The sequence below is a fragment of the Myxocyprinus asiaticus genome, chromosome 32, assembly GCF_019703515.2.
Source record: "Myxocyprinus asiaticus isolate MX2 ecotype Aquarium Trade chromosome 32, UBuf_Myxa_2, whole genome shotgun sequence".
Lineage (NCBI taxonomy): Eukaryota > Metazoa > Chordata > Actinopteri > Cypriniformes > Catostomidae > Myxocyprinus > Myxocyprinus asiaticus.
In genome coordinates, this window is record NC_059375.1 from 20,351,499 (window position 1) to 20,365,497 (window position 13,999).

A 13,999-nucleotide genomic window follows, 5' to 3' on the forward strand; every position below is an offset into this window, starting at 1 on the left:
GTAAAGTTATGTAATATTCAATGTATTACTACTACTGCAACTACTACTAATAATAATAAATCAATAATAATTGTATTATATTCAAGCAATATCTCACAGCTGTGATGCTCTGAAGTGCAGCACTTTATTTGACAAAATATAACTCCAATGCTGTATTTTGGATTGTGCTGTGAAATTCTGTAATTACGCACTTCATTTGATAAAAAAAAAAATACAATATTATGTTGAAAATTAATTGTTATATTTTCATTTGAGTAAAGTTTTAATTAATTACTTTATTTAAACACCATTTTGATGATAAAATTGAAACAAACTGTTGATATGGAGTTCAGAAAAAATACAACAACAAAAAAACAGGTATCAGACTCGGTATCGGCGAGTACCAAAAATGAAGTATCGGTACTCGTACTCGTTCTCAAAAAAGCAGTATCGGGACATCCCTACCAATTATAAAGTAATTAGTTACTGTAATCTTATTACTTTTTAGTCAAAAGTAGTGTATTGTATTACATATTAAATTCTTGTAATCAGATTAATGTGACTGACTTTAAATTATTTTAATTACTTTTTAGTAAATTATAGGGTTATGCTTATTTTGAATATATTGTTTTGGTAGAATACATAAATTATGGACCCATAACGAGTCATTGTGAAGGAGAAATATGAGGTGCTGAGTGTATGACTTTTGTGTAACAATGAACAAGAAAGAAATAGACATTATTTTGAATATGTGGAGCAGAAAAGTGTTTTAGAAAGTAACGTAAAAGTAAAGTAATTAGTAAAGTGATTTATTTTTTCGATGAAGTAATTAGTAAAGTAATCTGATTACAATTATAAATAAATAATTTGTCAAGTGAATTACTATTGTTAAGTAATTTAATCAACACTGTTTATGAATTGGAAATGTCATATATACATTATTAAATACTGTGTGAAGAGTAGATATGATGTGCTGATACCCTGTAGACTCTGTTGTTCATCTGATAAGCTGCTGCTCTTCAATAAATAATGCTTCCTTGGCTCATTCCTTATGTAATCTCAGTATATAGCTCTTCTCAATTTTTTAGCATGCCTTTGTTTGTCTGTCAGCTCTTTTTTAATCCACCGTCAATGTTTGGCATTGCCCACCTAATGTAAAATGGCACTGCGACAAGAAGAAAATGTTTCTACTGCATTTTCTTATCTCTATTTACTCAACGATTCAGTGTTGCCTTAAGGTGTTGCCACAGCAACCACTCGGGCTAGCTGTACTCTACTCAAATGTCATACGTTTTCTTTTAGAAGCAAGAAAAATATCTCTTTTTAAATAGCTGTTCTTGTGGTATGGCTCTATGTAGGCCATTATCAGAGATGTAAGTCTGTATGTATGAAGCTCATGTTGGACCTCTGAAATATAGTGGGCATGTACTTTGTCAGTAAACACACCAAGATCTATTTTTATTAGACTATTACTTCATTAGATTTATTAGATTATTACACCGGTGGCAAATTCAATTGATTGGACATGATTTGGAAAGGCACACACCTGTCTATATAAGGTCTCACTGCTGAAAATGCAAGTATCTTGGAGAACTTGCCACATTTCTCAACGGCTTCTGTCTCTTCATGTAATCCCAGACTGACTCAATGACATTGAGATTCTGGCTTTGTGGGGGACATACCATCTGTTGCAGGACTCCATGTTCTACTTCTATGCTATTCTATTTGCAAAAGAAATGTTTGGGAATCTAAAATTAATATTTTCTATTGACACACTATATAAAGCACAGTATACACTTATTGAGCACTTTATTAGGAACACCTGTATACCTACTTATTCTTGCGATTTTCTAATCAGCCAATTATGTGGCAGCAGTGCAATGCATAAAATCATGCAGATACGGGTCAGGAGCTTCATTTAATGTTCACATCAACCATCAGAATGGGGAAATCTCAGTGATGTCGACTGTGGCATGATTGTTGGTGCCAGACGAGCTGGTTTGAGTATTTCTGTAACTGTTGATCTCCTGGGATTTTCACGCACAACAGACTCTAGAGTTTACTCAGAATGGTGACAAAAACAAAAAACAACCAGTGAGCAGCAGTTCTGTGGATGGAAATGCCTTGTTGATGAGAGAGGTCAATGGAGAATGGCCAGACTGGTTCGAACTGACAAAGTCTACGGTAACTCAGATAACAACTCTGTACAGTAAGTAGTGAGCAGAATAGCATCTCAGAATGCACAACACATCGAGCCTTGATCTGGATGGGCTACAACAGCAGAAGACCACGTCGGGCATTTTATTAGAACCATAGTGTTCCTAATAAAGTGTGCAGTGAGTGTATAAAATCTTAAGACAAATGTTTTTGTGAAACATTTAATGTGTCTTTTTCACAGTACTGTAGATGGCTTCATAGCTTCCACACATGGACTAAAAACCACTCTCTCAGTCTTTAACATACACTCAGTCAGTAAGGTCAGTGAAATTAGCAATGCCTCTTTCACTTATGTGAATATCTTTATTCTCTGCAGAACCATCCGTGTATACAGGGGGAAGAAGAGTTTTGGGTTTACTCTGAGAGGCCATGCTCCTGTGTGGATCGACTCAGTAATGCCAGGTGCATATGTGTAATTGTGATGTCTATGCATATGCACATCTCACCATTTATTATTGAGAGCAGTTCTTGGTCTCAGGTGGCTCAGACTTTTTCTAAGACATTTCTGATCTGAGCCTTTGGAGGTTTCTTTCTGAATTCTACATCTGGAGAAAGATAAGGTATCTAGAGCTGAAAAAAAATGATTTTTTTATTTTCATATCTTTTCTAACAGCCATCAAGATGTTATTCCTGATATAAATCACCTTGCAATCTTCCAGGACAAGGCTGTATGTTGTTGTCTGTAAGGCCTGTTTCACAACACACTCTGTGAAGATTAATTACCGTTTGGATATAAATGTGGTCCCTATCCTAATATGGAGTAATCAAGTTGTAATACAACCCCAATTCCGAAAAAGCTGGGACAGTATGAAAAATGCTGATAAAAACAAAAAGGAGTGATTTGTAAATTATATTCACCCTTTGCTACATTGAAAGCACTACAACTACATCATTATATGATGTTTTACCTTGTGAATTTCATTGTTTGTTTTTTTTAATGTATTATAATTTCAAATCAGATGATTGCAACACACTCCAAAAAAGTTGGGACAGTCAACTGTTTGCCACTGTGAAACATCACCATTTCTTCTAATAACACTTTTTAAGAATTTAGGCACTGAAGACACAAATTTGTGAAGTTTAGAAAGTGAAATTTTTCCCCATTCATCCATTATGCAGCTGCACACTTATACGGGGTCTTCGTTGCCGTATCGTGCACTTCATAATGCACCACACATTCTCAGTTGGAGACAGGTCAGGACTGCAGGCAGGCCAATCTAGCACCCGCACTTTCTGCTTATTCGGCTAGTATGTGGTTTGAAGTTGTCCTGCTGAAAATTCCGGGACGTCCCTGGAAAAGACGGTGCTGGATGGCAGTATATGCTGCTCCAAAATTTTTACATATCTGTCTGCATTAATGGTGCCCTCATAGATGTGTGAGTTACCCATGCCATGGTCACTGACACACCCTTGGCCCATACAGACACTGGCTTTTGGACCTGACGCTGATAACAGCTTGGATGATCCTTTTCCTCTTTGGCCGGGAGAACAGGACGGCTGTGTTTTTCAAAAACTATTTGAAATGTGGACTCATCAGACCAAAAAACACAGTTCCACTGTTCTACTCTCCATCTTAGATGAGACCGAGCCCAGAGAAGTCGGCAGCGCTTCTGGACAGTGTTGATGTAGGGCTTCTGCTTTGCATAGTAAAGTCTTAACTTGCATCTGTGGATGCAGCGGTGAGTGGTGTTGACTAACAAAGGTTTACTAAAGTTATCCCAAGCCCATGTTCATTATATCCATTACAGATAAATTATGTTTTTTAAGACAGTGACGTCTGAGGGATCAGAGATTACGCACATTCAGAAATGGTTTTCGTCTTGCCCTTTACGCACCGAGATTTGACCAGATTCCTTGAATCTTTTAACTATATTGTGCACTGTAGAGGGTGAAATGCCCAAAATCCTTCCAATTTGTCTTTGAGGAACATTGTTCTCAAAGTGCTGGATTATTTGCTGAAGCATCTGTTGCCAAATTGACAAGTGTTGAATGATCCTTGCTCTTGAAGGACTAGGCTGTTGACACGATTGCCTCACCAGTTTAACATCTCCTGCTTCACATTGTCTTGTTATTTTAACTCGTCAAATTGTTATTAGTCTTAAATTGCCCCGTCTCAACATTTTTGTATGTTGCAGTGATCTGATTTTAAATTACTGTACATAAAAAAAACAATGAAATTCACAAGGTAAAACATCATTTAATGTTTGACGAGGAGAAGGGCGGGGCGGGCCTGTTAGGATGGACGCATGGCGTTGAGTTACCGCAATCAGCCGGGAGAGGGATAAAGAGGAGCCGGAGACTACAGTGAGAGAGAGAGAGAGAGAAAGAGGTGCACACAGCCAATAAATGTGTACATTCCACATGCTGGACTGAAATGTCAACTCAGTGAGAGAGCACACAGAGCTGTGTGTGCGTTAATGTTTTGGTTATGCTGAAAAGCAGTTTTATGTTGTGTTTAATTAAAAGTCTTTGTGGTTGTTAACCTGGTTCCTGCTTCCTCCTTTACAATGAGCAAGAGACCTGTCTGCCACAAATGTTTAGTTGTAGTGCTTTCAATATAGCAAAGGGTGAATATAATTTACAAATCACTCCTTTTTGTTTTTATTAGCATTTTTCATACTGTCCCAACTTTTTTGGAATTGGGGTTGTACTTCTAAACTCCCAATAACCATTTTATAATTTATGACTATTATTACTGTAAAAGAAATACTAAATGAATAAAATGTGCACTCTGTAATTTTTTGAAAATGTCATCTTACACCGACACCTAGTGGCATGGATGCAGCAACATTCAAATACAATAGTTATCAGTTACCGATGCCATTGTAGAAAATCACTTTTCACAGTCAGCCATGATTAATGTAATCCATGAGTGAAAGTATTCAATAACAGCACAGTTACTGAGATAAAGCGAGTAGTTTCCGGCTTGTTGTATTTTCTTTTTATAAGATTACTAATATGACAGGAGTCTTCATCTCATTTTATTTTATGCACGTTTTAAAATTACAATTAATTTCTTTAGGAGTAAAAATTTTCAATGGGGAAAGAATTACTGAGTGCATCTTTAACACAGAATTGTTCTTTTCGTTGGTGATGTCAAGTGACGTTACTGTTCCGTGAACATTTCCTGCTTGTCAAAACAGAGACTAATTAGCAGAGATGGGCCATTTCTATTAAAATGAATGGAAGAAATTGGAACGTCCAACAGCAGCCAACAGTCAGTAAAAAAAAATACAGCCTCATCACCGCTGCCTTTAAACACCAAGGGCGCCACTCCTCGGGAGACCGGTTTCTTCCTGCTGGCGTCTTCATGGGTCCAGGAATGGAGCGGCGAGTGTCCGGTGCGAGTTAGATGCGTCGCCGGACCCGCACCCCTGGCGCAAGTTAGATGCACGCTGGGGATTGGAGCATGCGTCGCGACCAGGCCGCTCGAGTGAAGTCGGCGCCACACACGCCTTGGGCCAATACAGTTTTACTGCTTATTTGAAATATGTTCTTTTAGCGTAGTCTTGATCAACCATTATGGAGATTTCGGTCTTTCCCTATTCAAGTAGATAGGAGCTGCACTGTCATGACGCTTTTTTACATAGAAAAATAGCTGCCCAAACTGCCCAAGATCCTTCCAAAAACAGCTGCCGAGTAGACTGACTTACCTTGAAAAATAGACTTTTGAAAAGATCCAGAAATACGTTTGGACCTGTCGGCCACCTTTGGAACGCTCTCAGGAGGCTATTTCCAGTCATGCCAGTGCAGCTCCTATCTACTTGTATGGAGAAAGACCAAAATCTCAAAAACGGTTGGTCAAGATTATGATCAAAGAACATATTTCAAATCAACAATAAATTATGACAATATTGGAATCATAAATTGTGATTCTTAACCTCAAATGACACAAAAAAATTAAATTTTCCCGGCTTGTATAGCTATTGTGCATGCACGTTCTAGAGTTGATTGACAGGTGATGTCTGTATCTAAAAGGTGATTGGGTTTTTTAACTGTTAGGCGGGACTTCCTTTCTACATCCGTTGACCGTTGGGCGCGCAGAGCTCCTTGGTTGAGCGTTCCAATTTCTCCCATTCATTTTAATAGAAGTGGCCCATCTCTGCTGAATTATCTCTTATAGAATGCAGCAGTAATGCTGTCAGTGTGGAAGTACAATGAAAGCCTACTGTTGGATTTACACTGCTGCTATGCTTATGCACTGTGGTGTGTAACGGCCAGAGTATTTGCCATGTTGAGAGCCCTTTTTCCATAGGCTATAACACAGGCTGTAATAAAAAAGGCACATAGAAAGCACTGGGGTCATCAATCTGTTTAAGAGGGGAGTAGAGTGTTTTTGGTGCATTGTGAAAAAGGAAGGAGTAGGTTGTTGTAATGAGGCAAGCATTGGGTTCAGTTGTATTGAAGTCTAGATGATTGTGTGTTCAGAGCTGAAGAGAGGGTGGTAAGTGTGTGAGCGTCTGTATGACGAGGTTCGCCCACTCCAGGCCTGTGCTGAGACTAGTTAACACTGACTCAGCTGCCCGTGTTTGGGGTGGGGGGGTGCTTATGAAAACAAAGTAGGAGTCCAGCATCATGATGAGAAAACTGATTACATTACATGAGATTTTCCTCTCAGACCTACGAGTACAGTATATTGTAGTGTTTTAATTGCCACCAACTACAAAGCACTTCAGTAATATGCATCCACATGTTGGAAGATTCACTGCCGCCTGTTTCATTGGTTTTTTTTTTCAGCCGCCTTGTTTCTGGAAAACAGCCAGTTTTGAAAATCAGAAAAAAAGACAAAGAATAATACTATGTACTCAAAGCCTGAAGGATGTAATTTCTGCGCCACCAAACACAATTGCAAAAATACTCTTTGTTTGATCAAACAAAGTGATAGTCCCGCTCCCCACTCCCAACTTATGCCATTGGTTGATTAATGTTGTTGGGGCGGGTCTAAGCGGGTCGCTCAATACAAACAGCTATTTTCATAGCCCCACAGAAAGACGGTGCTTACGGTTTTCGAGAAAATTAACCTATGAATGGCTTAGTTATAGTTTCTCTGCATTTTAAGCTGGGATAGGAGAAAGTATTTTAACACAGAAAAAGTTACTTCCTTCAGCTTTAAATTATTTTATGAGTGAATGAACTTGTAATTAATCATAAACAATGGGACAATATAAAACACTTTAAGGTATTGATTATAAGTATAAAATGCAGTATTTTTGAAGTTTATATTAATGATTTTACATTTATTTTAAATATTTAGATATACGGTATATAAGCGCAGGGATACTGACTATTGGTTTAAGGAAGTAGCGGTGGTAACAGCAACTTCTCTGATTGGTGGATCGCTCTTGAGAATTATGGGTAGTGTAGTTGAAATCACACTGACTTGTGGCTTCTACAGAAGCATGTATCATCGCGGTACAGTAGATCTGTCTTGATTATCTGTCTTTTTAATGCTGAAAATCTAATTTTCTGTAGAGGAAATGGGATTTTTACTTTTGGAACCCCATTGTGGCAGTCTGTAGTCTTGAATGTGGGTGTATAATTCACTGCAGGTGTCTGAGGGTGCTGTCTTCTTTTTCTCTAAATAAATTTGTTTTCTCGCTGTAGGTAGTCCAGCCGAGGCATGTGGCCTTAAACCAGGAGACCGCATATTGTTCCTCAATGGACTAGACATGAGGTACGCTTATTTTTGTTGTGCTGTCATGATGCTTTCAAAGTCGCATAACAGGAAAATGTTATTACAATAGCTACTGTGGTAAAAAGTATCTAAGAATACGCAATTGCTGTTAATGATTTTATTTCACTACTGGGCTATTATTTATATATTATTTTTTTCACATTACAGTTAGTTTTGCCATAGAGCCACATTTGTAGATCACAAAAATCAAGTGAACTGCACAGACCACAAATTAAGATGTATATTTTATTCGGTATTTTACATTAACTTCTCATAACTTGTATTTCGTATTCTGCTTCTGCCTAACAACCCACTAACTTTCACTGGATGTTTGCTTAGAACAAAATGTAAAACAGTTTCCTGCGGCATTTAGCTGCCTATTGGCTGTGTAGCTAATCTCAAGCACACAGCAATTTACTCGACTACTGTAGCAACTCAACTGCATATTGCCCTCTGGGGGGCCGGAAAAATAGTCACAGTTGTTATTTTGTAGAATTCTCCTGTTGCATTACTCACATTGCATTATGGCAAAAAAAAAAAAAAAAAAAAAACACAAACTTCACTCACTTGTGGGGTCACAATGAGGTTCAAAGGTCCACACTGACAATTTAATTTTAAACTGGAAATAAACAGAATTTTAATCAAAGCACCCTTATGAAATGAATAAGAATTATATGCACTACTAGTCGTTAATGAAATAAGCAAATTTGTGACATTGGCCATGTTAACTCCTTAGTAAAGGTTAGATTTCCTTGCTTCAATTGAAGCACACAAGATGCTCTTTGGAATATTCTCAAGTCATGCTGGGATACCATGGATCACTGGATTTTGCACAAACTTGTGAAGTCCATGCCAGCTTAAAGGGATTGTTCACCCAAAAATGAAAATTCTCATCATTTATGCACTCACCCTCATGCCATCCCAGATGTGTATGACTTTCTTTCTTCTGCTGAACACAAACAAAGATTTTTAGAAAAAATATCTCAGCATTAAAGTAATCCATAAGACTCCAGTGGTTTAATCCATCTTCAGAAGTGATACGACAGGTGTGGGTGAAAAACAGATACATTTTAACTCCCTTTTTACCATAAATTATCCTCCCTGCCCATATGCACAAAGAATGTGAATAGTCAAAAACAAAAAATTAAGAATGTGAACGTGAAAGTGAAAATTGGTATTAAAAAGACTTGATTGAGCAGAATTTATCTGTTTCTCACCCACACCTATCATATCTCTTCAGAAGACATGGATTAAACCACTGGAATCGTATGGATTACATTTATGCTGCCTTTATATGCTTTGTGGACCTTCAAAGTTCTGATCATCATTCACTTGCATTGTATGGACCTAAAGGACTGAGATATTCTTCTAAAAATCATTGTTTGTGTTCTGTAGAAGAAAGAAAGTCATAGAAAACTGAGATGGCACGAGGGTGAGTAAATAATGAGAGAATTTTCATTTGTGGGTGAACTATCCCTTTAAGTGCATACTGTTATTGAATATAAGGGGATGACATACCAAATACAAAGAAATTCTTCAACTTTTTGCTCACTGTTACACTGATAATATAATTTGTAAAGAAAGAAACTGCAGTAAACTAGAAAGATGCAAAATAGAAGCATTTTCACAAGTGGACTTTGAAACCCTATTGTATATATATAACTATATATCATTCTTTAATGTATAACTTTTATGTTACACATTAATTTAATTAATTCTTAAATGTTCATTTAGGAACTGCTCCCATGAGAAGGTGGTGTCCATGCTGCAGGGCAGTGGTGCCATGCCCACTCTAGTAGTGGAAGAGGGCCCAGTAGATTATCCACCCTCAGACTCAGAGCCAGAGGAGGCACCCACCCTTCCCCGCTCGCGCTCCCCAGCCCTCAGCTCCTTGCAGTGGGTTGCTGAAATCCTGCCCCCCAGCATCCGCGTGCATGGCCGTACCTTCAGCCAGCAACTTGAACACCTCCTCACAATACAAGAAAGATACACCATTTGCAAAGCCCTGGAGACCTTCTTCCAGCACAGGTCAGGTCAAACTTCATCTGACTGAGTGGAAGACACATGGCTTACATATAACACAGACACACTTCAGACTAGCACTAGTCTTGCTAAACCAAAAAATGAGTCATATACAGTATGTGGCTTGTGATCAATTTGCTGGTCTTTCGTTGGACCTTCTAATAAAGGGATAGTTCACCTATAAATGAAAATTCTGTCACCATTTACTCACCCTCATGTTCATTGTTCTGAACCTGTATGACTTTCTTCTGTATGGAAAACAGATCCAATGAAAGTGACTAAGACTAACATACTGCCTAACATCTCCGTTTGTGTTACATGAAAGAAAGGAAGTCGTATGGGTTTGGAACAACATGAGGGTAGTAAATAATGACAGAATTTTCATTTTTGGGTAAACTATACCTTTGTGTACCAACTTTGCCCATGCCTTGAAGAGCAGTACATAATTTTCTTTAATGAGGTTGTTTTTTTGACAAATGTCATAGCACACTGTTCCCACAGCAAGGGATTTTCTGCAGCTTGGCAGTAGCAAGACAAATGTGAGAAGCATTTAAAAATAGCTTCGGCTGCAAGCACAAATAGATACTCATAAACAATAAGGAACAATTGGCAGTTTCTTCCAGATTTAATAAATAACTCTGACTAGTGCGACTGCTTGCTGAGAGAGTAGCCCAATTATGTCTAAAATGGCTCCCTCTCTTGCATGTAACCAGGAATGTGGACACACTCATAGTAGATGTGTTTCCTGTGCTGGACACTCCGGCCAAGCAGCTCATTTGGCAGTTCATTTACCAGTTACTGACATATGAAGAGCAGGAGCACTGCAAGAGCAAGATCGCACGCTTCCTGGGCTTCAAGAGTGCAGGTTAGTAACCATCAGACCTCTAGCTGTTGTCATGAAAATATGTTTTAGTTTATTACCCGTTTTTGCAATAATGTTTTATTTCAGTTAAAAAATGATAATTTAATAACACTGATTCTGACCATGTGTGTGTTTATTACTGCAGAACCAGAAGTAGGTCCAGAGACCCACAGACGGAGCAGCTCCATGCGAGTGTCAGGTTCCTCTCACAAAAACACTGTGAGAGAGAGAAGCTCAGACGACTGCATTATCGGCACTCATCTCGGAATGGGTATGTCATTCTCCTCCTGTTTGATTTTTCTAGCTATTGACTCATAAGCTTAAATAGAACTGATATAGATTGATAAGTTAAGTTGAATATTATAGAGAAGACCAGGGCTAGTTTTCACATGGTGAAGTGATCACATGGGCAATATTTCAGTGACTGTAATGTTTTTAATCAGATGTTCAATTACACAAATGTAAGTTTTCACTAGCAGAGGTTTTGTATTTTGGTTTCAAAACCCTCTTAAAATAGAATCATTTTTGTGAATGTTATCCTCCAAACCAAAATTCCAATATTATCAATATCATCAACTTTTTCCCGAACATGGAAGTGTATCACAATTCATAAGAGAAGCCTATTTCCGTTCTCCGGTGTTTTCACTTGCATCAGCGTATGTTTTTAGTGGATAATGTGATGTTTAGTGTATTAAATTTAAAGTAAAGTAATACTTTACAGATGACAGTTTTTTGACAGTACCTCACTCAAGTTTAAAGGAATAGTTCATGCAAAAATGAAAATTCTCTCATCATTTACTCACTTTCATGGCATCACAGATGTGTATGACTTTCTTTCTTCTGCTGAACATAAAAAAAGATTTTTAGAAAAATATCTCAGCTCTGTAGGTCCATACAATGCAAGTGAATGGTGACCAAAATTTTGAAGCTCCAAAACACACATAAAAGACACCATATAAGTAATTAATATGACTCCAGTGGTTAAATACATGTCTTCAGAAGTGATGCAATCACTTTGGGTGAGAATCAGATCAATATTTAAGTTTTTTGTTTTTTACTATAAATATCCACTTTCACTTTCATTTTTAAAATGTGAAAGGATGTGAATCTGAAAGTGGAGATTTATAGTAAAAACATACTTAAATATTAATCTGTTTCTCACCCACACCTATCATAAAGACATACTGTAGTTACTTTATTGCTGCCTTTATGTGATATTTGGAGCTTGAAAGGTCTGGTCACCATTCACTTGCATTGTATGGACCTTCAGAGCTGAAATATTCTTCTAAAAATCTTTGTTTGTGTTCAGCAGAAGAAAGAAAGTCATGCACATCTGGAATGGCATGAGGTTAAGAAAATGATGAGAGGATTTTTATTTTTGGGTGAACTTTCCTTTTAAGGAGTGGGTAGATGACACGAAGGGATGGCCAGAGGTTAGTTACGGTATGTTGATATCATTAACTAATTAGAATTGTCATGACAGCCAACAACTGCACAAGTTAAGCCTCAACAAATTTTTTTTCTAACTAATATTTGAAATGGTTGTTCTCCATCTGGATCGCACATTTTGGTAGTTTTTATATTGCTTCTTTTGGAGACTGGAACCAGAAAACAGTCCAGTGGCAATCCGATTCATCATGGCGCTGCTCTGTGGTTGCTCAGGAAAACTGTGTATACCTTTTGGATAAACAAGTGAGCACAATGAAACCACACAACAGCATGAGTCAAGCAAGAATCAACAAGTTTTTGTAAAATGCTATAAACACTGTATATACAATTTATTCATTATGATTTATTGGCAAAACAATGGTTTGATATTTTGTATACTGCATTTAAAAATTGTATTCTTTCATGAATTGTTTTATAATTGTTTAAATTTTGATGAACTTATATGGGATAGGTCAACATGTGTTCAATGAACTGTATCTTTTTCCTGCCCAGTAACGGTGGACATGTTCAATAGCTTTTTTTGAGGCCAAGACTTTAAGGTTTGTGGCTACAAAGAAACAGAATTTTAAAAAAATGTACCTGAGAAATATTCACTGGAGTATAAAGTGTGCCAACTAGCCCTGACCTTCCTTATATGATATCCATTGCTCCATTGTAACATTTCTCCAGCTAGCCATGCCATTCTGTCATTCTTGTGGGGTAAACAAGCAATCTAAACTGTTCACAGTCATGTTTATTATTCACCAAGCATTTATTAGGAAAAGCTATAAACTGCTTGCAAGTGTTGTACGCCTCTCAGCAACCTACCACCCAAACCAGCTGCTAAAGCTAATCAGCCTCGTTGCAGCTCCTGAAGGGCAAGCAGCTTTTTGTGCACAAGCTTTTTTTCTGGACAGCGCTCTCTTTGTATCTTAGGAACATTCACTGACCCTGTGACTCCAGAGGAAAGACAGTGTGGGGATGGGACTTCCTTCCCAGAGTCCCCAGATCTCAGCCACGTGGGTACCATTTACTGCTCATCCAAAATTCATTGGGTCTCATTCATTAACCATGCGTACGCATGTATTTGTGAATAAAACCTGTGTACGAGCGTTTTCACGCAGAAATTCATCAATAAGTTCTCACTTAAATTTTGGTATAAAATGTAGAACTAACTGAAACCATTAATCACAGACTCCTGGTGGTCTAAGAAACATGGGAGGTGTTTTATTATATAAGTATTATTATTAATGGAAATTGAATAACTAAGTGGCCCTACAATAAGTCTTATTTTCAAGTAACAAAAATTATGTGCCTTATGTGCTGCAAAGCCCATATGTGGAGATGGTTTGGGCGAGTTTTATGCTAACTACTGCTGGCACACACTCCTTAATTTAGAATAATCCTGATTGATCAACATAAGAACAAATTGAAATGGTTTTAAATCAATCGTTGTGAATTATTTTGCGTGAAATCCTTTTTGCGCACACAAGTATGCAATTATTTGTGAATGAGACCTATTGCCACTGCTGTTATTAAATCATGCCCAGTTTCATCTAACCATGCTACAACCTGTAGATGTCAGGAGTGTACACGGAGCTTGGGAATGTTTACGACGGGAAAAGCAACAAGTCTCTCCAGATTCACTCCTCACCCAGGGCTGTCGGCATGAGCCATGCAGAGAACAATACATACACTCAGTCTTTCACACTCAGTAATTCAGGTATTCTGAGTTTACTCTGGCTTCCACAATAGTCAACTTGTGACAAAAAGTGTCGGAAACGTGCAGCCATGATTATAATTGCTCATTTCATTGC

At 37.8% G+C, this 13,999-nt stretch overlaps 1 protein-coding gene across 4 annotated transcripts in view; it reads left to right on the forward strand.

The window, feature by feature from the left end:
- grid2ipb (glutamate receptor, ionotropic, delta 2 (Grid2) interacting protein, b) overlaps positions 1-13,999 on the forward strand; it is a 35,599-nt gene that overhangs the window by 10,148 nt on the left and 11,452 nt on the right. For 3 of the 4 annotated variants that reach the window (XM_051667833.1, XM_051667832.1, XM_051667836.1), the window contains 7 exons: positions 2,513-2,598; positions 7,801-7,870; positions 9,605-9,898; positions 10,606-10,757; positions 10,900-11,025; positions 13,119-13,201; positions 13,761-13,905. In XM_051667833.1, the coding sequence (XP_051523793.1) occupies positions 2,513-2,598; positions 7,801-7,870; positions 9,605-9,898; positions 10,606-10,757; positions 10,900-11,025; positions 13,119-13,201; positions 13,761-13,905 (956 nt within the window). The remainder of the gene's footprint in view (positions 1-2,512; positions 2,599-7,800; positions 7,871-9,604; positions 9,899-10,605; positions 10,758-10,899; positions 11,026-13,118; positions 13,202-13,760; positions 13,906-13,999) is intronic. The other variant, XM_051667834.1, reaches the window with a different exon arrangement.